This window comes from Drosophila miranda (genome assembly GCF_003369915.1).
Source record: "Drosophila miranda strain MSH22 chromosome Y unlocalized genomic scaffold, D.miranda_PacBio2.1 Contig_Y1_pilon, whole genome shotgun sequence".
In the NCBI taxonomy this organism is placed as follows: Eukaryota; Metazoa; Arthropoda; class Insecta; order Diptera; family Drosophilidae; genus Drosophila; species Drosophila miranda.
The window spans coordinates 26,570,110-26,597,846 of NW_022881603.1; the positions used below are offsets into that span (position 1 = coordinate 26,570,110).

Genomic DNA, 27,737 nt, shown 5'->3' on the forward strand with positions numbered 1-27,737 from the left:
AACGACTCAAAGAAAACCCCGACCTCGCACAATACCAACGGCAAGAGTTGCGCAACGAGCAGACGAAAGCGCAACACAGCGACAGAGAAACGGGAACAGTGCCGTCACCCCGAGAAGAAATTCGAAGAGTCGACCGCGAAGCCCGACATAGTGCCCTAGTGAAGGAAAAGCACAGGCCCAGCGAAACGGCCAACTCGAGTAACGATCGAAGCGATGGAATCCCATACAGAGGAACAGCCCAGTGGGTATTACCCTGGAGAATTCGTCGCTAACCCAGGGGTGAGTACCGGCTGGATACACAAACGCCGCCGAGAGGAGCTGGAGTCCTTCGCGGAGGAATTCGGATTCAGCCGCGAGGGTAACGTGGAAGATTTGCGGAGAAGTTTCGCCGAACTAGTCGCCGGGCCTCTCGAACACGATGCCTGGGTCAGGTTGGCAGAGCTCGAGCGGCAGTACGCCAGATCGCCAGGACGAGCCAGATCGCCCCAGCCCGACATCTCAGCACTAACAGAGAAGCAAAAGACGGACCCCAAACTCAGCCCACAAGTTCCAGGAGTCATGGAGGGCAAAGCCAGCACCTCACCGACATCGATAACCGTAGAAGATCTACCGAAGCCCCCGCCCCCGGAGCCATGGCCTTCGCCCATGAGAAGGATCTTGCCGACAGCTGGAGGAAGTGGCCCCACGGACGGTCATTACTACAGTCACGCCGCACAGATGGCGGAACGGATCCGAAAGTGGGGAATCCAGTTCGACGGGCAGGACGACCCACTATCGTTCGTCGAACTACTGGAAGAGCGTGCCCTCTCGTACGGGCCGCGAGCCATGGCAGAGCTCCTCACCGACCGAGCCAACCGTTGGTTCCTCACCAGCCGACTCCAGAGCGCCTCTTGGGCCGATTTCCGCCAGGAATTCCTAGCCTTTTTCCTGCCTCCCCGGTACTTCGATCAATTGGAAGACCAGATCAGGGACCGCAAACAAGCGGTGGGCGAACCGTTCAAGGACTTCGTCATCGAGCTCCGGTTGCTCATGCACCACGCCGGGTACGACGAAGCCAAGGAACTTAGCCGGATCTATGACAACACCCTCCCGGCGTACCAGCTGTACGTGCGAAGGCACGAACTGAGAAGTCTGACGCAATTAACAATGTTGGCCACAGAGTTCGAGAGTATCCAGGAACGAAACGTACCAGCGACCCTCATCCCCCCTCGACAACCACCCAGGTACACGCGGCCAACGGCACAACAAAACGAAAGCGGAACAGCTCGGAACCCGCAAGGAAGCCGCACCAGGCCGGCGCTCCAGCACAGGAAACGGCACATCGAATGATAACCACACCCGTCGCCAACCCACGCGCAGCCTGTCGACGCTGCGGAGAAGCTGGACATGTTTCTCGCGACTGCACCAACCCATCGATCCTCTTCTGTTGGGAATGCGGCAGGCGCGGAACGCGCACCGTGGGCTGTTGCCGCCGGGACCCGTCGGGAAACGACTCGCGTCCCCAGCTGACACGGGAACTGCCGGGCACGACGCTTCCTCAGACAACCAACTAAGAAACCCGCTACAAGTACACGACGGCCGGATAATGGCGAGAGTGACCATCGGAGGACGGCGCGCGGAAGCCACGGTCGACACCGGGGCGTCCCGAAGCTTCATCAACGCCGACCTCGCCCGCAAACTCGGCCGAGACAACGACCTGCGAGCCGCATGCGTCCCGATACGCCTAGCAGACGGCTCGGCTCGCGAGATAACTCAGATCTTGCTAGCGCGCGTCAAACTAGACGAACAAGAGGTACAGATGCCACTCTTGGTACTACCCAACATGGTAGAGCAAGCCATCATAGGGATGGATTTCCTGTGCGCCATTGAAACCACAATACAATGTGGCGCCACACGCCTCCATCTCCAAGGCTCCCGACGCCCCACCCCAAACACGCCGACGATCACCGCTAGCCAAGTACACGCCCCCGGACCCACAAACTCGAGACCTCCGCCGCCAATGAATTCCCCGCCACGACACGAGACAAGAGCACAAGGAACAAGGAACACAGAACCCACGGCCACGACGAAGCACACTAGCCCCAGGCCCACTCCGAGAAAACCAAAACTAATCAAAGCCACGAAGAAAGCGAGCCGGTCTCCCGAGGGCACCGACGCGGTTCCACCAACGAAGGGAAAAGAACCCAGGACGCCCCTCCAGAAGACAACCCGGCCCCAGCAACGGCAGCCGCCACGCAGCAGCCAGGCGCTCGAGGTACCACCTCCAACCGCCACCCTGGCCCACGAACGCGTCGACACCGCCCTCGACGCGAAAACGACCCCTACGACACCGACCGACCCGCTACTCCCGCGTCCTCTCAGGCAGGAACCGGGAAAGGCGATCACTGCCACGCGAGGAACCCATCGGAACCACGACGCACCTGGAGCCGACGCACCATCGATCGTCCCCGACATTATGGAACGCCTCCCGGGCAACACCTCGTACGGCGCCGGCATGCGGCCGAGCACCACGCCTGCAGCCATGTCGGTGAACCTCACCGCCCAAACTAGCCGTCGGTCAAACGCTACGACCGCCATCGGGACCCGCACGTTCGTACGTCACGCAGAGTACAACGTCGCGCAAGCACCCACCATCGTCGCCAGCATAAGCGAATACACTCGCGAAGTCGAACCACCAAGCGCATTCGACACAACAATCCTCCCCGAGAACCCCGACCACACTTGCGACCCAGGAATCGACGACCCACCCGAGGACGAGTCGGAACGAATCTCCGACCCATGGCCTCCCGACATCGCGCCGAAAATACGGAAATTCCTAGACGAGGAACTGGCAACACTCGCAGGCATCCGAGGGACGACGGGCCTAACGGAACACACTATCGTCATTAGGGACAACCGACCCATAAAACAACGGTACTACCCGAAAAATCCAGTCATGCGGCGGATCATCGATGAACAGGTCGACCAACTGATAGCTGAGGACCTAATCGAACCATCCCGGAGCCCCCACAGCGCGCCAATCGTCCTGGTCCGCAAAAAGGACGGGAGATGGCGCATGTGTGTAGATTATCGGCAGCTAAACGAGCGTTCCATCCCGGACGCGTACCCGCTACCCAGGATCAGCTACATACTAGAGCGACTCCGAAATGCCCACTTCATCACGACCCTCGACCTGAAAAACGGATATTGGCAGGATTATACCAATGGAAAGTAATGCCTTTCGGTTTACACTCCGCGGGAGCCACGTTTCAACGGACCCTCGACGCCGTTATCGGCGCAGACATGGAACCATTCGCGTTCGCATATCTCGACGACATCGTCATCGTCGGGAAAAGCTTCCAGGAACACCTGAACAACGTAAAAGAAGTTTTCGCACGACTGCGAAAGGCAAACCTACGGGTCAACACGGACAAGTGTGCCTTCGTCCAGCGCCGGATAAAATACCTGGGCCACGTGATCAGCGAAGAAGGTATCCACACGGACCCCGACAAAATCGCAGTCGTAAAAGATCTGAGGCCGCCGACCAACCTGAAGGAGCTACGACAATGCGTAGGCATGGCCGGGTGGTGCCGCAGATTTGTCCCAAACTTTGCCACCGTAGTCCAACCAATGTCACAGCTGCTGAAGAAAGGGAAAGCATGGACATGGGGCCAAGAACAACAAGACGCCTTCGACGAGCTGAAAACACTGCTCACCACCGCACCGGTACTCGCCTGCCCAGACTTTAATGTCAAATTTTCCCTGCAGACGGACGCAAGCAACCTTGGAGTAGGCGCGGTCCCCACCCAAGAGATCGAAGGGAAAGAGCGGGTCATCGCATACGTCAGTCGACGCCTCAACAAGGCAGAAGGAAACTACTCGGCCACCGACAAGGAATGCCTCGCCGTCATCTGGGCGATCCGAAAACTGCGATGCTATCTCGAAGGCTACCGATTCGACGTCATAACCGATCATCTCGCACTAAAGTGGCTGAATACCCTCGAGAGCCCTTACGGTAGAGGAGCAAGATGGGCGCTCGAACTACAGCAATACCAATACGACGTGCACTATCGGGCCGGCAACCAGAACGTAGTCGCAGACGCACTCTCAAGACAACCATTGGAGACCCTCTCCCGCGTCGAGGAAGACGACACAGCATGCGCCTAGCTTAAACAAAGGATCCAACAAGTCCAAGACGAACCCCAGAAGTACCCAGACTACACGTACGAAAACGGGCAGCTATACCGCTATCTAGGACACGGAGCCGACGACGACGACCACGTACCGTGGAAACTATGCGTGCCCAAAAACGGCCGGACGAGAGTACTCCGCGAATGCCATGACGAACCAACGGCAGGACACCTTGGCGTCCGGAAAACCATCCTGAGGGCAACACAACGATACTACTGGCCAGGACTACACAGGGACGTGCGACGGTACGTGCAGGGCTGCGTAAGCTGTCAGAAGTTCAAAGCCACGCAGCGCAAGGCCGTGGGCAGGATGCTCACACGTAAAGCCGAAGAACCCTTCGCCACCCTGTGTGCCGACTTCGTCGGACCATTACCACGGTCCAAGCACGGGAACACCATATTACTGGTATTCTTCGACGCTTTCTCCAAGTGGGTCGAACTGGTACCCCTCAAGAAAGCGACAACAGCGCACCTCGAACGAGCCTTCAGAGAACGAATACTGAGCAGCTTCGGCGTACCGAAACTATTCGTCTGCGACAACGGAACCCAGTTCACCAGCCGATCGTTTAGATCATTCATGCGAAGCGCAGGCGTGGAGCTGCAACACACAGCCCCATATTGCCCCCAGGAAAACCCGACGGAGAGAGCCAATCGGACTGTGAAAACGATGATCGCCCAGTTCGTCGACGACCACCAGAACACATGGGACGAGCTCCTACCCGAGATGACATTGGCGATCAACTCCAGCGTCTCCGAGACGACCGGATTCAGCCCCGCCTTCCTCCTGCAAGGAAGAGAGCCCCGACTCCCCGGCGCCCTCTACGACGAAGTCACGCCCGGGACAGGAAGTACGCCAGAGACGGCCACCAGCAAAGCGACGAGGCTGAAAGAAGTATTCGCCATCGTCCGGAACAACATCCCGAGAGCCAGTCAAGAACAAGGGAGACATTACAACCTCCGCCGGCGACTATGGCGTCCCGCCGTCGGATCACTGGTATTACTACGCTAACACCACCTCTCGAACGCCGCCGAGGGCTTTGCGGCAAAGCTAGCCCCGAAGTTCGACGGCCCCTACCGGGTCAAGAGTTTTCCATCACTAAACATTGCCAAATTACAACACTGCGAAAGCCGGAAACACAAAACCGCAAATATCAACGACCTGAGAGAGTTCCACGACCACGAGTCCGAAGAACCCACCGACCTACTCGAGAATGCTGACATCGACGAAGAAAGCAACGAGACCTCAACCCGGCGCCCCAACCACGGCACCACGGAGTCAGCAAAACCCGGGACAGCCGGCCAAAGACAGTACCGGCAAAAAAAAAAAAAAACGAGCCCGATGGCATAATACCGCCGAGAATGCAAGCGCAGCGAACCACCAATTAATCGAACAGCGCTGACGCCAGCGAGAGAAGTAACGTAACGCTTATAATGTTACGGCTACGGGCTGGTTAAATCTTGTTGGCAATGCAGCCTCAGCAGGAAAGGGAATCGGGGTTAGTGCACTATACTGCGCTCTGGGCTCAGCTCGCCGGATGGGGTCGGGGTCTTTCCTATCCCTATACTTCCTTGTTCTCGCCATATTATAAAAATTTAAGTGCACTGACACAGAATCTACTTTGATCAAAACAAAAAAAACAAATGTAATCAATCCCCGGCAATCAATCGGCATAGATGGCAAGAAGGAATCCGGTAGTCGCGTATTTAATTTAGTGATCCTAGGTGTAGGAGATCACTAGTTCCTCTATACCCTCCCTACCTTCGGCAATGCGTGGAACGATGTTGGCATGGCCCCTAACGTAACTCACGCTGCATTATTACACTCGATGCATCATTGGCATTATGTACTTAGACAGAATGGTTGTTATTTATTCCAAATTCATGTTAATTCAAAATAGTTCTATTAATCAAGATTCAAAAGATTCATATATAACAAAAGGTTCATTAAAATACAATTCATAGCAAAACTGAGCCTTTTTACTCACGAAGGTCAACATTTCCATTCAATACGAAATTAATCATCATTACCAAATTCAAACACTTTCCTTGACGAGCTCGTTGGGCCCAATGAACTGCTTCGGTAGCTGTGGAACAATATTAATTATATAAAAATAGTAAAGAATTAAAGAATGACATTTTGGCCGACATTGCCAGAGTGAATCAAGGCTTAACATTGAGTGGATTAGGAAAGGACTTAAGACATATGATAAAGAAATTAATTCAATAGGAAAGATATTCCTTAATATAACTGTATATCTTTATATGATTTTACATTTAAAGTCAAATTTAATTGAAGTGCAAACACAAGAATGCAAGCAAAAGAAAAGAACAAGACAAAGCAAAGAGAATGTCGATGATCAAATTAATGCACGTTTATATGTGTGTGCATACGCACGCATATGTCCGAATTCTCTTCGAACGAAAGCTCGCTCTTGGCGTGTGAGTTATCACGCTCTCCCTTTCATTACGCTGCACCGCTGCTATACCCTGCTATTTCGCGGGTATGTTCGTACTCACGAATCGATGATCACATGTTGCCCACTACACAGGTCACCATAGATTCTGATCCCTGATCTTATATTCACATCTTCTGCACAATTTTAGCTGACATAAATTTCCACTTTAATTCCTAGGCGTTGTCGATTCCGCATCAAGGATGTTGAGTTGCATCTCGCAAGATACGCTTAGAGGGCATTCAAAAGTCGATACAGATCGTCCGTACAACGGAAACGCTGGTAATTCGAAGCGGCCAAAAATAACACTGGAGGTTGCGTGGTTAGGCGTGAGAGCGCCAAAGCACGGCAGACCTCCAGTGACCAAGAGATTCTGTAATAGATTCGGAATTCAGTGAATGTAGCAGACCTGCTTTCTTCTATAATCACCTTCTTTTTTCTCTACGTAGCACTTTGCACTTTCACCACACAATACAGCTTGATCTTGCTTTTTAATCGATTCTCCGCCGTCTTGCAGTTATGTAATTTGGTATGTATTATGTAATACAAGAACACGTGAACTTCCACTAGAGTTTGGCACTATTGGCACAGGCACAACCGAAGTGTTTTGGGAGAAAAATGGAATTGATCCGCGTGTTCACCGTCGCTGTCGGCTTAAGCGGCATAGACGAGCTTTAACGGGACCCTTCCATGGAATTCGGTCTCGAGAGACGAAAAAGAACATTCGAGCAATTAAAGCTCCATATTCGAAGTAGCTGTTTTTAAAGCCTTGGTGTTCGAACTAATCAAGTTGGCGCGTGATTTGAATCTGCTTTATATCTGGGAAATTATTAGGGAATTTAATCTGGGTTTGCTTCACTGGGCACTACACTCTCCACCACCAGATTATGTCCCGGAGTGATCGACAGGGATCGTAATCGAAAAGAAAAGAAGGACAGTGAATTAGCGGGTTTGAATATCCTTTACGTGGTATACTCCCATTTTCTTTCCTTTCTCGTTCGATAATTCGTAATAAACAGGACTTAGCTTTTTCGTTACTGTTGCTGTCACAAACACCTGCGCTTATTTATGGCTGAATTGTTTAGACGCGTTGCTTTGGGAGAAATTGCGAACGTAAACCTGATCTCCGACGTTGAATCGAATGTTTCTACTCCTCAAATTGTATACCCTCGCGTTGGTTGCATGAGCCTTTGCATTGTGAACCTTTGCTGCATACCTTGCCAACTGCAGAGCATCGGGGTAATTAACTCTAGAATCATCTGATAGCAAGTTAAGTTTCCTGAGCAATTCGTAATCCTTGCCATTCAAAATCATGTTTTGCCCAAACGTAAGGAAGTAAGGAGAATATCCGGTGGTTGTATGTAGACTGGATCGAATAGCACCGTTAATCTCATTCAGTCGTTGATCCCAGGTAGTGTGATCTTTCCCCACGTACGCACGGATCGCCGCCAAAACCGATCGGTTTAAGCGCTCGCTTGCATTCGCTTGAGGCGAATAAAAAGCGGTACAAATATGTTTAATTGAAAATCGAGTTAGAAAAGCCTCAAAGAATCCTGATCGAAATTGAGAACCATTGTCCGTTAAGATGGATTCCGGCACTCCAAACGTAAAGAAAATGGAATTTTCTAAGTACTCGCAAATCTTTCCGGAAGTGAATCGTTTCAATGGACAGAGGAAATGGAATTTTGTACAATGATCCACGATTATTAATAATCCGATATTCCCTGCCTTTGAACGAGGGTATGGACCTAACAGATCCATGTAGAGTCGTTGAAACGGTCTCTCTGATTGCATTGGCTTTCCCAATGGTGGTCGTAATACTATATTGGGACTTTTGGTCTGTTTACAAATGACACAATTATTCACATACTCTCGGATTTGAACCAACATCTTGGGCCAGAACAGGTATCTCTTAAGTTTTTCAACGGTTTTACCCATCCCGCCATGTGATGCGCTAGGAGAATCATGGGCTTGTTTGATAACACTACTGACTAGGCCAGAGGGTACCCATAATTTCCACGACTGGTGGTCAGATTCAGAATCTCCAATCGAAGCTTCGGTGCGTTTGTATACATAGCCATCTGTTATTTTTAAATCTGGAAGTTTCTCTTGGTTCTGCTGAATGCGTTCAATTAAATCAAAATATTCCAACGAAGTGAAATGCTCGGACTCTAAATCGATGATCGGCCCTAGATCTATAAACTCATCTACTGACGATTCATTTTGCCTTGACAGAGTGTCAGCAATAACATTTTGTGAACTCTTCCGGTGTTCAATGCGAAAATCAAAACCCTGTAACTGTATAGCCCGTCGCGCGAGCCTTCCAGACAAATCCTTTTGTCGCATCAACCACTGCAGTGCTGCATGGTCGGTTATTACTAAGAATTCCTGGCCTTCTATGTAAGCTCGAAATTTCTTAATTCCCTTAATAACTGCTAGACATTCTAGTTCTGTAACGGAATAATTCCGTTGAGCTTTGGATAACTTAACCGACATGTATCCAAGTGGCATTTCGAAGCCTTCTTCATTCTCTTGAGCTAGGACGCACCCGAGGCCAAAAGAAACAGCAGCACACAATAAAATGAATTTCTTAGAAAAATCAGGAGTTCTGAGGATTGGAGCTGATGTTAATCTTCGTTTCAATTCTTCAAAAGCATTGGTTGCGGTTTCATTCCATATTAAGGAAGTATTCTGTTTCTTAAGCATCTTGGTCAATGGATAGCTCACGGAGGCATAATTCTCGACGAAACGTCGATACCATCCGGATAAACCGAGAAACCGTCGTAACTGCTTTACCGTTTGTGGAGATAATGTTTTTTATCCCCAGTCGGCCGACTAATTATTTCGAATTAAATAAAACTCGGCGCAGAAATAAAATTACGATATGTTCTTTAATGCGTGACATCCAAATTGCAAGTGTGGCTTGCCTGCCCTTTACATTGCCGCTCCGATTGCTAAGCGCAGCTTCGCTCGGCCGACGTCGGTAGGCAGACGCAAAGCGGAGATAGCGAAGAGCGAGCTGGCAGAGAGCGTTTAGCAGGGCAAGCAAGCGCAAAGCTTTAACAAACAAATGAGTGACATAGACATAAGTAACAAACAAAATAAGCGGCTGAGGGCCAAGAATTAGGTGCTATTTGGCAAGCAGCTAATCGGCTGGGTTCTGCTCCGAACATTCACCCCCCGTTGGAAGGCAAAGGCTTTCAACAGATCCATCCTGAAGGGGCAGAACCGCTATTTTTCCAACGGCCCTCTTGAAGATGCTTGCTTGGGCGCAGCTGGCGGCTACGCTGGGATGATCGTCGAACGCAGCAATCGGCGCTTCTTTACGAAGGCGGCTTGTCGTGATTACGTCTTGATCATCGGGAACCTCTGTAATTGTATAGAATGGCAGGAAATTTGGCAATGTAGAAATTGTTGAAAGTTGAATTTCATTTAGCGTGGATATGTAGGTTTTTAATATATGGAAAAGTTCGCGCTGCAGTTCCTGATTCTCCGATCGCAGTTTTTCCACTTGCACCTGGCACTCGAGCAGCTGCTTCCTGCATTGCTGCTCTAAGTTTTGGTACTCCAGCGTTGTGGGTCGAAAATCGTCAATAGAGATGCACGAGGAATTTTCAAAAGCGGCTAAAGCTGCACGCTTATTCTCCGAGCTATCAATGCTTCCTGATACTATCCAACCAAGTTTTGTCTCCTGCAATGTTGGCAATTGGGCTGATAGTCGAATCTGTCCGACGCACATTAAATCGAAGAACAAACCAGAACCTATCAACAGATCGATACATTGGGGCTTGGAGAAATTAGGATCAGCTAGTTTGAGATTATTCGGCATTGGCCAATCCTTTGCGTCTACGCCGAAGTTAGGCTGCATTTCCGTAATTGAGTTGGTGACAATTGCAGAGAAGGAAGCTCGATAGCTTGCGTCCTGGGATTGTACAACTATATGTACAGACTTGCTCGAAGGTAGAATGGAATCTCCGATTCCAGAGATGTGAACATAAGACGAGCAATGATCCAACTGCAACTGATCAGCAAGGCTAGATGTTACAAAGTTTGCCTGTGATGCAGAATCCAAAATGGCACGACATGGGATAAGTGCTCCATAACGATCTGTTACATGGACGAGAGCAGTAGGTAGCAACACGTTCTGGCTAGGCTGAGATTTCTGGATCGAGGGGGAGGGCTAGAACACCCGCTTGCTAGAAGCACAGTCGCGGCCTCTTGCTGGATCGATTCCTCGGCCGGTGAAGAGGAAGATGAAGCACCAGTTCCCGATGGAATGTGGAGTAGCGTGTGATGTTTGGCCTGGCAATGCCTGCAAAGTCCTGACCTGCACCTCTGCAATTCATGGCCTTTGTTGAGGCAGTTCAAACACAAGCGGCTCTTCTTTGCTTCTTTGTATCGTTCAAACGTAGAGAGATTCAGGAATTCCTGACATCTAGATATGTAATGCTCGGAGGAATTGCAATGGTTACATATGGGGTTAGGATGGTCGTTACTGGAGGTGATAAGGGTGACAGGTTTGTCTTCTCCCACCTGTTGACTAGGACTTGTTGCCATGGCTGATCCCAAATTCTCCAGCATCCGACATCTCGCTTCCGAAAATGAGGCCATGCTTGACCACCGAGGCAATCCTGACGTCGGCAAGTTCTCTTCCCATTTCTCCTTTGTTTTGTGGTCCAGTTACGTGCCTATGATGAATATCAGCAACCCATCCGAAATCTCCTGCGGGGTCGCCAAGGTCTGAAGTGCACGCAAGTGCGAATTGATTTTGTCGCTGAGCGCGCGCAAGCCGATAGCTGAGCCCTTCTCCACCCCTTGCAGCCCGAAAATAGCCTTGACGTGTGCCTGAAAATGTAACAGTTTATTATCGAATCGCAACATTAGCAAATTCAACGCCTTGTCGTAATTCTCCTCAGAAAGTTCCAAGGAACGAATCGTATCCAGCGCAGCACCATCTAGACATCCACGAAGATATTGGAATTTTTCAATGATTGGTATACGATGGTCTTTGTGCACCATTGTCGAGAACATTGAGTGGAATTCTGGCCAATCCATGTAGTTCCCCCGAATCGCGGAAGCTGCAACTCGGGCATTCGAGAACGGCCTATACTATTATAGGCGAACAACGACGAATTCCCCTCGAGAGTATGCCGAGCCGTTGAATTGGCAACATTTACCGTGCGAGCAGCCATCAACTCCCGCGACAGCCTGGACCTAACCTTGACATAAACATTCGAAAAGTCCAGCCGGGCATCATGGGCTAACTGCAGGAAATCCAGCCTTTCAAGGCTCGTTTGAGCGGCATCGAAATCCGCATTCATTCGCTCGATTTGCTCTAAGCGAGCTTGAAGTTCTGCCTCATCTAACTCGGCAAGCTCTTCCTTGGTGAGAAAGCGATCCATGGCCTTTAGTTGGCGCGCGATGGACTCGGCCTTGTGCTTGTAGAAATCTACATCACTCGGCATTGCTGCGTTCGCGACATTGGTAGGCTCAGGTGCTGCCATGTTGAGGTTTTAAAAGAGTCACTCAGCACGACCGAAAAAGACACCCTGTATACGTATAAACGTGGGAACCGAAAGCAAAGGGATTACAGCTAATGCCTTTAGCTGTGCGGCTGTGCGAGCTGTCCGATTCCGCTTTGTATTCCGCTTGTGTGTATTAGTGAGTTCGCTGCACTGCCTACCGCACTGCACTGACCGAATTGTCGCGACAGAGAAATTAATAGCCAGCAATGCGTGTATGTAGGTGTATGTAAGTGTGTTTTAGCACCGAATTGTGCTTAACCGCCGAAAATTTGCTAGGGCTAACGATTGTCGATCGCGAATGATTATTAATTGACACTGCAACTCAGAGATCACGTCGGGGTCACCAAATTTTATGTGGAGATAATGTTTTTTATCCCCAGTCGGCCGACTAATTATTTCGAATTAAATAAAACTCGGCGCAGAAATAAAATTACGATATGTTCTTTAATGCGTGACATCCAAATTGCAAGTGTGGCTTGCCTGCCCTTTACATTGCCGCTCCGATCGCTAAGCGCAGCTTCGCTCGGCCGGCGTCGGTAGGCAGACGCAAAGCGGAGATAGCGAAGAGCGAGCTGGCAGAGAGCGTTTAGCAGGGCAAGCAAGCGCAAAGCTTTAACAAACAAATGAGTGACATAGACATAAGTAACAAACAAAATAAGCGGCTGAGGGCCAAGAATTAGGTGCTATTTGGCAAGCAGCTAATCGGCTGGGTTCTGCTCCGAACACCGTTGTTGGAATTGGGAAGTCGTTGATTGCCTGAATCTTAAATGAATCAGTCTTGATCTGACCATCCGAGATTATGAAACCGAGATATTTAATCTCTCTCATGCAGAACTTAGATTTTCGAACGTTGATAGTGATATTCGCTTTTCTTAAGCATAGTGCGATTTCTTGCAAAAGAATCAAGTGCGAATCAAAGTCATCCGATAGAACAAGCAAGTCATCGAGATATACAAAAACTCGATTCCGTAACTGGGGGGGTATGACATGGTCCATTTAGCGGCATAAGGTCTGAGGTGCATTTGTCAGACCAAATGGCATGACCTTATATTGGTACAGTGGACGATTCGGAACGGTAAACGCAGTATACGGTCGTGATGGCTCGTCCAATGGTATTTGCCAGAAAGCATGTTTCATATCAAGACCAGTTATATACCGCGCTGGAGGTAAGCGGCTTAAGATCCCGTCAATATGTGGTAAGGGGTAAGCATCCTTCCTCGTGTATTTATTGATCTCGCGAGAGTCTAAACACAACCGAACCTTATCACCTTTTTGAACAAGAACACAATTACTACTCCAAGGACTGCAAGAAGGTTCTATGATATCGAGAGCTAACATGTTATCTACCTCAGCAAACATAAGTTTTTCGCGCGCAGGGGAGATTGGCCAGTGTCTTTGTTTAATCGCCTTAGCATCACCTACGTCGATCGAGTGCGAAATAATGCTGGTTCTGCCCAATCCGTCTCGTTCGTACGAAGGAAAAATTTCGACGACACCTTGCAGTCTCTCCTGCTCTTTACTAGAAAGTTTGTGTAACTTGGGTGAGCTTTCCTCATCCTCCGTGGGACCTATATCTAACTCAGAGACACTTTCGCTCATGAGTCGATCAGCAAGTTTAAATTTCCTAAAAAAGTCAATTCCTAAGTAAACCTCTTGGGTTAAGTTTGGTATGATAAAAAAATCTATACTTTCCGTGAGACTACGATATGTAATAGTCGCTGTGAAAATGCCCTCAACCGAGCCTTTGGTTCCGCTGGCTGTTTTAACCCTTCCCGAACACTTACGTGATTTCGGATGGTTAAGGAGAGCACGGGCGGCATTGTTGCCAACGCAACTAACCGACGCTCCAGAATCTAACAAGGCGTTGTAAACCTTGTCTTCAATCGTGATGGGGGTGTACAGACGGTTATCTCCCGTACTGAATATGGAAGCAATTAAGCATTGTCGAGTGCTAACAACTGTTGTCCAAAATTTTCGTAATCGAAGGGTAGATCTTTTAGATTTTGTCGTAGTTGATATGGTACAAAGATCGCCAAATATCCTATTTCTAGCTTTCTTGTAATTTGACAGTCTTACATGTAAGGGTAAATATCTAGTTGGTCGTTTATCCGATAAAAATCCTGAGTCCATAGCGGTTTTAGCTAAACCCTCATCTATAGGCTGACTGATGCTTTCGCTATGTTTTGGTACGGATGTGCCTACAGGGGGTTCGTTGACACATCCCGCAGCCGGTTTTCCGAAGGATGGCACTTAGAGCAACGTGGCTTGTAAACATTCTTGGTTCCACAACCGTAACAGAATATGCTTCTAGGTTCCACACAATCATCCCATCTATGCCCTATCTTATCACAATTCCAGCAGGACATCTTATTACGCATGATCGCTGATATTATTGGTTCAGGCTCCTCAAGGTGTTCCCTCTCCGGAGAGATATCGGTGATGTTGCGCCGGTTTACAAAAGGCGTGTTGTAAGAAGGGTTTCGAAGTTCCGAATAAAATTGTTCGTGCTTTTTAACCTCTAAAAGTAATTTCTTTATCGAAGTGATATTCAAATGTATTAACTCGTGATGAAGTGTACTTTTCGAATTGTCAATCAACAGCTTAACAATCAACGTCTGCTGGTACATGCTGATAATTCGAAGCCTGCTCCGCAAGTCCCGATCTCAATTGAAACGAACTCAGCTGATGGCTTAATGCTGTCTCTATATGGGCGGTTAGCTTCTCCAACAACGTCTTTTGTTGGGTGCCCATCATTGACCTTACCAAATTAACAATTTCACTTTTATCCATGGCGTTAGATGAATTCAGCGATTGGCTAGTTGGGTCTGTAGGGGTAGGATTTCCCTCCCTTTGCTTAGATCTCGTTACTATATTTGACTTGGGAATAGCGCCTCTGCCTCTACCTCGAAATCTACTTCCACTTGGCCCTGGCGCATCGAGGGGAATTTCTTCAGTGTTCGAATCTCCTACCTCTGCAAGGTCCACGTTATTTAATTCCGTCGCCAAATCAACATTTCCCCGAACAAACAATTCTGTAGTGCATAGTCCGCGACAGGTTGGACAACTCGGTGAACTCTTAAGCCAATCGGTCAAACAGGAATGGTGAAATTGATGTTGACACGGTGTCGTGGCAAACAATTGATCTTTCTCAAGTTTATCGTGGCAAATGCGACAATAGCCATGCTGATTTAATGCAGTTTCAAAGCTATTATCTTTACTGGCCATATTTCCTCTTAATTTTTTTTTTTCCAATCAGCAAAATATTTTCTGTCTTTTCCACAAATGCCAATTCTACATCGATGTGTAACTCCTCTCTTCTGCCTCTATGATTATTGAATTAAAGGGATATTAAAGGTTCCTATTAGACTATGTCTGATACTCGTCGGGAACTCAAAGTTTCTCTAAGACCCGCCATTCCAAGTACCGAACAAGTCAGGTTCCTATAAAGTTGAAAGTGGTCGTGCGTCTGGTTGGGTCGATCAATACAAAATCCTGAATTGCAATCGCAAATGCCACAGCTCAGATACACGGCACTAACATCTTTATTATACTAAAATATTTTCTTCAAACATCTATACAGTTCACGCCGTCATTTCTTGGTAGACCAATCCCTACTCAGTCGAATTGAAATCTCCATTCCAAAAGCTGACTACACGTCTACACGATATATATCGAATTTTCTAATTAACAGGCTAATGGATGTATTAACAGAGCTTAACCGTGAAGCACGAAGGTTACTCCAACCGTTCGGAATTATCCTCATCTGGAAATAATCGTATCTTTTCTACACTTTTACGATTATAACACGTCGTTTCGTCTTCGGGCCCCACGTTGGGCGCCATTTTATAATATTACGGCTACGGGCTGGTTAAATCTTGTTGGCAATGCAGCCTCAGCAGGAAAGGGAATCGGGGTTAGTGCACTATACTGCGCTCTGGGCTCAGCTCGCCGGATGGGGTCGGGGTCTTTCCTATCCCTATACTTCCTTGTTCTCGCCATATTATAAAAATTTAAGTGCACTGACACAGAATCTACTTTGATCAAAACAAAAAAAACAAATGTAATCAATCCCCGGTCGGCATAGATGGCAAGAAGGAATCAGGTAGTCGCGTATTTAATTTAGTGATCCTAGGTGTAGGAGATCACTAGTTCCTCTATACCCTCCCTACCTTCGGCAATGCGTGGAACAATGTTGGCATGGCCCCTAACGTAACTACCGCTGCATTATTACACTCGATGCATCATTGGCATTATGTACTTAGACAGAATGGTTGTTATTTATTCCAAATTCATGTTAATTCAGAATAGTTCTATTAATCAAGATTCAAAAGATTCATATATAACAAAAGGTTCATTAAAATACAATTCATAGCAAAACTGAGCCTTTTTACTCACGAAGGTCAACATTTCCATTCAATACGAAATTAATGATCATTACCAAATCAAACACTTTCCTTGACGAGCTCGTTGGGCCCAATGAACTGCTTCGGTAGCTGTGGAACAATATTAATTATATAAAAATAGTAAAGAATTAAAGAATGACATTTTGGCCGACATTGCCAGAGTGTATCAAGGCTTAACATTGAGTGGATTAGGAAAGGACTTAAGACATATGATAAAGAAATTAATTCTATAGGAAAGATATTCCTTAATATAACTGTGTATGTTTATATGATTTTACATTTAAAGTCAAACTTAATTGAAGTGCAAACACAAGAATGCAAGCAAAAGAAAAGAACAGGACAAAGCAAAGAGAATGTCGATGACCAAATTAATGCACGTTTATATGTGTGTGCATACGCACGCATATGTCCGAATTCTCTTCGAACGAAAGCTCGCTCTTGGCGTGTGAGTTATCACGCTCTCCCTTTCATTACGCTGCACCGCTGCTATACCCTGCTATTTCGCGGGTATGTTCGTACTCACGAATCGATGATCACATGTTGTCCACGACACAGGTCACCCTAGATTCCGATTCCTGATCTTATATTCACATCTTCTGCACAATTTTAGCTGACATAAATTTCCACTTTAATTCCTAGGCGTTGTCGATTCCGCATCAAGGATGTTGAGTTGCATCTCGCAAGATACGCTTAGAGGGCATTCAAAAGTCGATACAGATCGTCCGTACAACGGAAACGCTGGTAATTCGAAGCGGCCAAAAATAAGACACTGGAGGTTGCGTGGGGGGTTAGGCGTGAGAGCGCCAAAGCACGGCAGACCTCCAGTGACCAAGAGATTCTGTAATAGATTCGGAATTCAGTGAATGTACCAGACCTGCTTTCCTCTATAATCACCTTCTTTTTTCTCTACGTAGCACTTTCACCACACAATATAGGTTGATCTTGCTTTTTAATCGATTCTCCGCCGACTTGCAGTTATGTAATTTGGTATGTATTATGTAATACAGGGACACGTGAACTTCCACTAGAGTTTGGCACTATTGGCACAGGCACAACCGAAGTGTTTTGGGAGAAAAATGGAATTGATCCGCGTGTTCACCGTCGCTGTCGGCTTAAGCGGCATAGACGAGCTTTAACGGGACCCTTCCATGGAATTCGGTCTCGAGAGACGAAAAAGAACATTCGAGCAATTAAAGCTCCATATTCGAAGTAGCTGTTTTTAAAGCCTTGGTGTTCGAACTAATCAAGTTGGCGCGTGATTTGAATCTGCTTTATATCTGGGAAATTATTAGGGAATTTAATCTGGGTTTGCTTCACTGGCCACTACACGATCACGACCGCGCGCCCCACAAATCCGCTGACGAAGCGAAGAGAACGAGGAAACCCGAACGCAGACCACAGAAGAAACCACAAGAGCCCGACGCGCGAGTCTTCGTAACTCTCGTCGGGAAGAAAGGAGAGGGTGTAACGAACCTAAAAGGTTTCGATACAATCCGTCCACCGACCTATAATGAGCGCATTGCACCGCACCCCACAACCAGCGCCCCCTCCGCAAGGAACCAACGATCAATACGCGCCAATTCTAGAACGATGACCAAAGACATCAGGTTACACGAGCTTTCCCCCACTCCAAGCCAGGCCATCGGCCGAGTGCGGTTTTCCGGGTTCATCGACGGAGGAAAGTCGGCGCCGCCAAAATCTGCAACGATCACCAAGAACGGCAAAGTGCGCCCCGACGCGGAAGTGCATTTGTCAAACCCGCCGACCCAGCAATACGGGCCTATAAAAAGACGGCGACGAGAACCAAAGAAAAACTTACGCAGAAACCCGGCTCACAGTACGGTCGTGGTACCAAGACTTACGCAGAGATCCGGCTCACAGCACGGTCGTGGTACCAAAACTTACGCAGAGACCCGGCCCGGAGTACAGACGCGGTACCCGGAACTCACCAGAAGACATCGGCGCCCAATTAAAAATAAGTTCATTTAAACCGCTAAGAAATACAATAAAGTGTCAAATTATCAAAGTAAAAACACCCGATTGCGTAAGTTCACCCCAATTAGCCGAGGCACCGACGTCGCCCCGCCCCGAGTCCACACGGTCGTTTCGTATACACGACGAGCGACGCCCATTCTAGCCCCGATCCACCTCTCTACGACAGGCCGCCCCCTGACGACGCCCTTAAGGTTCCATCACATTTCTACAAATTTCTTGTGGATTGACCCCTGGACGGGACTGAGCTTACCTCAGCCTGAAATAGGTACATCACAGGTTTATTCTCTCTGGTCCAATACGACATTAGTGGGGATCACCCCCCTTCTTGCACCCTTGCGGGACTTGCGGCGGCGTGGCTTTGAGCAGCTTTTCTTAGACTTGCGGCTCTTGAGTTTCTTGCAAGCGGACTTCCTGCGTCTGCGCTTGCCACAAGCCGACTTCTTTCGCTTAGACTTGCCGCAGCTGCGCTTACTTTTGCGTTTCATGTCACAGTCCACCTCGTCCAGGGAGAAACCCGAAGGAACCACTGAAAGAGCTGCCGTGCTGTCTAAGTCATTATCTTCCCAGCAGAGCAGGCTGCTCTTGCTTGGCTTAATGGAGCTGGCAGATCGATATCCGGACTGTTGGGACCACAAAGTAGTTGCTGCACTCACTGGTGGACTTAGATGCACAAGGAACTCACCTGTCGGTACCGGGCTCGGTGCTCTGGGGACATCGTCCTCCAACGCTGCGTCGCGGCATTTGCAAACCCTTGCCCAAGGTGCTTGGATCCAAACCGGCGCTTACATTCCCACATGAAATTTAAAAACGCGACAGCGGAGCTCCTTCTGGACGAATCTGGGAGGGCGACATCGACGTCGCTGCTCCACAATTCGGTTTCCGATGAGGGCTTTGCATTGTCGACTTCTTAGGGAAATTTTCATGTTAGCGTTTTGCAATATCTGTATTATATGAATTAGATCTTTATAATGTTGTTCTATAGTTTTTGAAAATATTATTATATCGTCCATATAGACGTGACAAGTTTTCCCAACTTGTTCTCTAAGTATATCGTCCATTTCCCTTTGGAAAATTCTGGGAGCGTTCGTCAATCCCATGGCATTCTTAGAAATTCATATTTGCCGTTATTTATGGAAAAAGATGTTTTTTCAATATCTGATTCCCTCATTAAAATCTGATAGAAACCTGACTCTAAGGCAATGGCCGAGAAATACTTTGCCTTACCTAAATTGGCAAGGATTACTGAAGGATCTTGCATAGGGTATCTATCCGGTATGGTGTTTTCATTGTTTCTTAAAGTCTATTACTAATCTATGTTTAGGAGTTCCGTCCTCATTTACTCCCTTCTTTGGTACTACTATTACCGGTGAATTATATGGGCTTTTACTAGGTCTGATTATACCTTCATCTAACATTTTACTTATTTCGTTATTAACGAAATCGTTAACCGAATAAGCGTATGGATACTGTTTGCCATATACCGGTCTATCATGTTCAGTGTTAATCTCTCCTTTTATATCCGTTCTGAACGGTAACTGTAAATCTATATTGGCATGGTCTTCTTCGATGATAGATACCATTTTCTCTCTGAGATTTTCTAAATTGTCCTCTTTGTAGGTTATTGTGTTATACAATTTCATTTTTTTCAATTCAGAATTTGCATAACTTTGTATGTCGGATATTTCTACGACGGCGCGTTCAGGATTTTTGCATCCCAAACTTTTAAATTGTTCATTGTCGTATAATTCAACGACGGCGTGTTCGGGATTCTTTAATCCCAAACTATTCAAACTTTTAGTGTCGGATAATTCAACGACGGCGGATTCAGGATATTTGAATCCCAAACTATTGACGGATAATTCTTCGTCGGCGTGCTCAGGATTTTTTGATCCCAAGCTATATAAACTTCCTTTACCTTCCCTTCTACCTTTACTGAATCACTTTTCATTTCTTTTTCTTCTTCAAAATATTTTTTTATTATATATTCCTTCAATGGAAGGATGGTTTTTCCTTCTATAAAGGTTAATTTGTTTAAAGAAAGGACCTCGTCATATATTAGTTTCTCTTCATTGTCTTTATAACTTAAAGTCCCCTTTCCTGTATCAATAACAGCTCCGATTTTCTTTAATAGGTTAAATCCTATTAGTAAATATGCCTCCATTCGATCTATTTCGTAAAACACTTGTTTTGTGTTGAAAATAGTTATATTATGGAAATATTTAATTATTGAAAACCCATTTACTGTAGCAACTTTCTTATAAATTGATAATTCTTTTTTATTTTCGTAAATTTCCTTTTTTATATAACAGGAAAATGCTCCCGTATCTATCAAAACTTTTAATTCTCTGTTTATTTTTTTATCTACTCTTTTTAAGTAGAGCAGACCTACTTCGGGGGCTGATCTAAAAAATGGTCCTCCTCAATGTTTTTTATCCGCATTGCTTTATTAGCCGGTTGTTCCGACGTTTCATTTGGTTTACGTTTCTGCGCTTGATTTGCGTTAGATTGATTATTCGGTACTACGTTTGCCCTAAAATGCTGAGCTTGGTTATAATTGTTATTATTTCTCCTATAATAACCATTAGTATTCTCCCGATAATATCTATTATTATTATTATTATTATTTCCCCTGAATTGATTGCTGTTCTGTCGGTTCTGGATTTGTAATGATTCGTCAACATCCATTGGTTCTGGGGCCTGATTTTGTTGTCTATTACCCAAGAAATAGGGTTGTCCCCATGACATGTTATTCCTCTAAAAATCCCTTTTTTGGTCGAATGGTGAACTACTAGTCCTTGGTTGTCGTTGGTTGAATCTTAATGTATTGGAATTATTATTCCCTGAATTTCTGGGGCCACTGAATTGGTAGGCAAATTGGGCCCGAATGTTATTTGATTGCAATTCCTGTACCTTTGCCAAGGCATTCGGTAAATCTGGGGGATTCAATGAAAATAGGATTTCTGCAATGCCGCCGTTTAGGCCAGTGACAAAAATGCGTAAGGCATTGTCTCTAATTTTCTTATTTGATTCTTTCGTGATTTCACTGTCCTTTCCGTGAGTCATTATTGTCTTATTTATTAACAAGGTCATTTTCTTGTTAACCTCGTTATAGAAATCTATTATTGAAAGGTTCCCTTTGAGGATTCGATTGAGGAAGCGAATTAATTGCGTAAAACGGATTCATTGCTCGAATTTACACTGGACACTGACATTGTATCTCAAAAGAATTAACAATAAATTTGGGAAAAATCTAGATGTTATAAGTGGAAGCTCACAAAAAACTTAACAATTTGGATTTGTAGCTAGATGTTTCTCGTATGAATAACAACCTTACTTACACTGAACTGACGCCTGGCCTTGCTTTCTACCCAACAAATTTGGTTCAAGTGAAAACTCAGAGACTCCATTGATTGGGTATTTTTGTGGAAAATGTATGCACATTTTAGCTGGTAGAAGTAAAAGCTAAAAGGCAGCCATCGTCGTACAGACTAATAAACCTGTTCACATGTCTTTCAAAGCTATTTGAAAAATGCACATAAGCGCATTGTACCAACCTAGTACCATCGCATCAATGCGGCTTTCGAGAAAAGCACTTAACGATTGAGCAGGTCAACCGCATTACGTCAGAGGTGCGTACTGCATTTGAACAGCGGGATTACTGCACGGCACTATTCGAAAACTTAGGAATCACAAAGCTGCTGCCACAAAACACCCATAAGCTGCTCGAGTCAATTCTTGAGCGTCAGATGTAACATAATCGAAGCTGGAGTGCCACCAAGCAGTGTTCCCTGACCAATCCTCTACGTCTTGTGCATGACGGATATGCCTATAACAACCTAAACGTTTGCTGATGACACCAGATGCCCAGTGAAGACACCGGCACAACTAGTTCTCCATCTACTAACTGCTGAGAGATGGCGACAACGAACATAAATTAAAGCATGTTGCTTTTACTCTTAACAAACGCAGCTGTCCTCCTTTGGTACTAAACAAGGCATGCGTCGTGCTAAATATACCTGGGCGTCCATCTGGACAGACGTTCACCTGGCGCCAGCCCAAAGAAGCCAAGAAGACGCTTCTCACAGTTAAAGCAAGTCACTTCCACTGGCTAATAAACCGTCACTTTCCCCTAAGCTGGGACTATAAAGTCTTCCTATAAAGACTGTCCAGACGACACTGTCCAGCGAGCACAGTCCAGAATCCTGAGCCTGAACCATCACTCAGGCACCAAGGTCTCTCCGCAGAGACTTGAAAATCAAACTCGTCAAGGATGAGATACTAGGACAATAACCAAAAAATCAAGCACACTCGCCTGCCACCGGTACTCCCAACATTGCAGACAAAGCCTACTGCAGAGAAAAGATGAAATAAATAACAATAAATTAGAATACGATTTGATACCTTCTGGTGAGTCTCTTACTTAAAAGTGGAGATGCAATAAACACATAAGATATCTGTACAAATAAATATATGAAGGATGCGCCATCTTTTAGTGCGCTGTGAAAATATAGAACAACCGACTTACAACAAGAGGTATTTTTATATAATTTGGTCATTTAGAATTTATTCAAAATGATTTTTAAACAAAATATCAATCAAGTAGTCAACTTTCATGGACAAAATAAAACATGCCCTTTTGGCAGATTCTTCCAATACATTTTGGAGATCCTCGGGAGGTATGGCACCAATGTTTTCCTTGAGCTCTTCTATGGATTGCTGGCGTTAACTTTGCTTTTCAAATAACCCCACAAAAAGAAGTTCGGAGTCGTCAAATTGGGAGATCTGGATATCTTCCCTTTTTTGTTGCCAGACGTCCAGGAAAACCTGAATAGAACCAGTAACCGCAGTAAAACCAGTGAGTTGCTGCGGACACAACTCTGCAGTTATACCCGATACTTAGTCAGTATGGCTCTCCTCCGGCAGACGCCGCTAATATTAAACGACACGACAAAGAGTGCGTGCGAGAGTGACAGAAAATCAGTCTGAGCGTGACGTCGGGCGCTGCGTAGCCAGTGCAAATTGATTTGTTCCTTTTGGGTATAAAAATGATCCGATCTGATCCAGATTCAGCAGTCTGATAGATATGGACATTATCTATGATTCTGCGTTTTTAGTTTTCTCGAATCTTCAATATTGTGGATGAAACAGATTTTCGTTCTTTGTTGGTTCGGAAGGGGGTGGGGCGAAATTCTGAGATATACGTTTTATAGTGAGATCTAACAGAAGGGCAGATACCAAATTTGGTTACTCTAGCCTTAATAGTCTCTGAGATTTGTGGATGCCCCAGATTTTCGTCCTTTGCGGGGGCGAAAGGGGGTGTGGCGAAATTTGGACACGAAACGGTCAAGGTCCGATATCACAGGAGTGTGGATACCAAATTTGGTTGGTATCTTGGCTCTTATAGGTTCTGAGATCCTTGAACTCATATTTTGCAATTCGCAAAGCCGACCATGATACCTGTGTGTTAGAGAGAGACAGAGCGAGAAAGAATGAAATTGTTTTCTTGATTCTGCCTATAATAATTATACGATCTGGTTGAGATTTTACACTCTAGAACATATAGTCATCCTCTACGATTCTGCGTTTTTGTCTTTATCGTATCTTTAAAAATGTGGATGCCACAGATTTTCGTTCTTTGTGGGGGCGGAAGTGGGCGGGGCGAAGTTTTGAAATATTTTTGTAGCAGTGACATATCACAGAAGTCTGGATACAAAACATCGTTGCTCTAGCTCTTATAGTCTTTGAGCACTAGGCGCTGAAGGGGACGGACAGACGGACAGACAGACATGGCTCAATCGACTCGGCTATTGATGCTGATCAAGAATATATATACTTTACGGGGTCGAAAACGATTCCTTCTGGACGTTACACACATTCACTTTTACCACAAATCTAATATACCCCAATACTCATTTTGAGTATCGGGTATAATGAGTAAATATTTTCCACTGAATTTATGACTTCAATAGGAGTAAACCAGCCATTCTTTGAGAAATCTTTTGTGCTATTCTGCTGTTAATATTATAAATAAAAGCTAGAAACTTCTAGAAATATATTTAAAAATGTTGGCAGAATTATTTTGTAATGCAGGAAAATCATAATGTAAATGTTCTCAAAATTTGGCAAACTGTGGTGGGAACGAGGGGTGAAAGAGAGTGTGTGTTTGTGTGTGTGTGTGGGTGGGTGTCCATGGCCTCTTGTGGCCATGTGGCAATGTCGTTTACCATATTTACGCTTTAAACGTTATTTATTTGCCGCCCGAGTCACTGCCACCACTGTCCCCCTCTTCAGCTGTCAGCTGTGTGCCACTCAAGTTTGATATTGTCAAAAAGTGTGGCAAGCCCAAAGTGCTAAACGCTCTGGCAGCAGCAACAGCAGCAGCAGCACCACCAATCCATCCCACAGAACCAGCTCCAAAATGGGTTATGGATGAGAGTGTGGAAGATATTTTGGTGGAGATTTCGTTGGGCTTTGGCTAAGTCCAGAATGCCACACTAAGTGGCTTTTTATCAAATGTACTTACGAGCATGCCACCCAGGATATATTGTGTATATATAAACGTGGATTTGTTGTTTGTCTTTTGTGTCAGCCGGGGATGAGGCAGGGCGGGTAAAAGGCCAGCGAAACACTCAGCCCGAGTGGACGGGATCAGAGCGCCTTAAATAACAATGATTAAATGTAATTTTGGGGACCTTGTAACGAACCATCTTTTTTGTTCGCTTGAGTTTGCTGGGCTCGCTCAGCGGTCGGCCGATTCGTCGCAACGTATTTTTATACCCGATACTCAAAATGAGTATTGGGGTATATTAGATTTGTGGTAAAAGCGGATGTGTGTAACGTCCAGAAGGAATCGTTTCCGACCCCATAAAGTATATATATTCTTGATCAGCATCAATAGCCGAGTCGATTGAGCCCTGTCTGTCTGTCCGTCCGTCCGTCTGTCCGTCTGTCCGTCCCCTTCAGCGCCTAGTGCTCAAAGACTATAAGAGCTAGAGCAACGATGTTTTGTATCCAGACTTCTGTGATATGTCACCGCTACAAAAATATTTCAAAACTTCGCCCCGCCCACTTCCGCCCCCACAAAAGACGAAAATCTGTGGCATCCACAATTTTAAAGATATGAGAAAACCAAAAACGTAGAATTGTAGAGAATGACCATATCTTTAAGACTGCGGAATCTGAATTGGATCGTATTATTATTATAGCCAGCATCAAGAAAACAATTTCATTTTTTCTCGCCCTGTCTCTCTCTAACACACACGTAGCATAGGCGGCTTTGCTTAGAGTAAAACATTAGCGCCTAGATCTCAGAGACTACAAAAGCTAGAGCAACCAAATTTGGTATCCACACTCCTAATATATCGAACCGAGACGAGTTTGTTTCAAAATTTCGCCACACCCCCTTCCGCCCCCGCAAAGGACGAAAATCTGGGGATATTCAAAAATCTCAGAGACTATTAAGGCTAGAGGAACCAAATTTGGTATTCGCACTCCAGTTAGATCTTACTATAAAACGTGTATCTCAAAATTTCGCCCCACCCCCTTCCGCCCACACAAAAAACGAAAATCTGTTGCATCCACAATATTGCACATTCGAGAAAACTAAAAACGCAGAATCATAGATAATGACCATATCTATCAGATTGCTGAATCTGCATCAGATCAGATCATTTTTATAGCCAATAGGAACAAAACAATTTGCAGTGGCTACGCAGCGCCCGACGTGACGCTCAGACTGATTTTCTGTCTCAGTCGCACGCACTCTTTGTCGTGTCGGTTAATATTAGCGGCGTCTGCCGGAGGAGAGTTATACTGACTTAGTATCGGGTATAACCGTAGAGTTGCGGTGTCCGCAGCAACTCACAACGTTCCCCCTCGTTTTTATACCCGATACTCAAAATGAGTATTAGGGTATATTAGATTTGTGGTAAAAGTGGATGTGTGTAACGTCCAGAAGGAATCGTTTCCGACCCCATAAAGTATATATATGTTCTTGATCAGCATCAATAGCCGAGTCGACTGAGCCATGTCTGTCTGTCCGTCTGTCCGTCAGTCCGTCTGTCCGTCCCCTTCAGCGCCTAGTGCTCAAAGACTATAAGAGCTAGAGCAACGATGTTTTGTATCCAGACTTCTGTGATATGTCACCGCTACAAAAATATTTCAAAACTTCGCCCCGCCCACTTCCGCCCCCACAAAAGACGAAAATCTGTGGCATCCACAATTTTAAAGATACGATAAAACCAAAAACGCAGAATCGTAGAGGATGACTATATGTTCTAGAGTGTAAAATCTCAACCAGATCGTATAATTATTATAGGCAGAATCAAGAAAACAATTTCATTCTTTCTCGCTCTGTCTCTCTCTAACACACAGGATTCATGGTCGGTTTTGCCAATTGCAAAATATGAGTTCAAGGATCTTAGAACCTATAAGAGCCAGAGCAACCAAATTTGGTATCCACACTCCTGTGATATCGGACCTTGACCGTTTCGTGTCTAAATTTCGCCACACCCCCTTTCGCCCCCGCAAAGGACGAAAATCTGGGGCATCCACAAATCTCAGCGACTATTAAGGCTAGAGTAACCAAATCTGGTATCCGCACTTCTGTTAGATCTCACTATAAAACGTATATCTCAGAATTTCGCCCCACCCCCTTCCGCCCCCACAAAAGACGAAAATCTGTTGCATCCACAATATTGCACATTTGAGAAAACTAAAAACGCAGAATCATAGATAACGACCATATCTATCAGATTGCTGAATCTGGACTAGATCAGATAATTTTTATAGCCAAAAGGAACAAATCAATTTGCACTGGCTACGCAGCGCCCGACGTCACGCTCAGACTGATTTTCTGTCTCTCTCGCACGCACTCTTTGTCGTGTTGTTTAATATTAGCAGCGTCTGCCGGAGGAGAGCCATACTGACTTAGTATCGGGTATAACTGTAGAGTTGCGGTGTCCGCAGCAACTCACAACGTTCCCCCTCCTTTTTTTCCTACTTTTGTTCGCGGAACACCTCCGTGCGTGTGGCCGACATCGCAATGCGGTACCAGGTACCCCGCTCGCTCACCAGCTTTTTCACCCTCCTACCCACGAGGCGAATCTGGGTCTGCGCGCGGACCACCGCCGCCGGCCACTCCTCCCGCGGGATCGACGTCCAGTGGACCGTGGCTGCCGGTGCCGAGCTCTG

At 46.2% G+C, this 27,737-nt stretch overlaps 2 protein-coding genes across 3 annotated transcripts in view; one reads left to right on the top strand and one right to left on the bottom strand.

Moving 5' to 3' along the window:
* Positions 1 to 27,737, top strand: part of LOC117189874 (heparan sulfate glucosamine 3-O-sulfotransferase 5-like) — a 109,676-nt gene that overhangs the window by 37,863 nt on the left and 44,076 nt on the right. The gene's annotated exons all lie outside the window — the stretch shown is intronic.
* Positions 18,551 to 19,515, bottom strand: LOC117189878 (histone-like protein 18C). Its single transcript, XM_033394958.1, has 2 exons — positions 19,228 to 19,515; positions 18,551 to 19,165 (listed from the first exon to the last, which is right to left on the bottom strand). The coding sequence occupies exons 1-2, from the start codon at positions 19,339 to 19,341 to the stop codon at positions 18,824 to 18,826; spliced, it is 456 nt and encodes a 151-aa protein (XP_033250849.1). The 5' UTR covers positions 19,342 to 19,515; the 3' UTR covers positions 18,551 to 18,823.

What these genes read in the sequence shown, in the direction of transcription:
- LOC117189878 (XM_033394958.1), bottom strand. Translation starts at nt 19,341, where the DNA reads ATGTGGGAATGTAAGCGCCGGTTTGGATCCAAGCACCTTGGGCAAGGG. An exon ending in ACCGAGCCCGGTACCGACAG is followed by an intron (nt 19,166 to 19,227) that starts GTGAGTTCCTTG and finishes TGGTCCCAACAG; the next exon opens with TCCGGATATCGATCTGCCAG.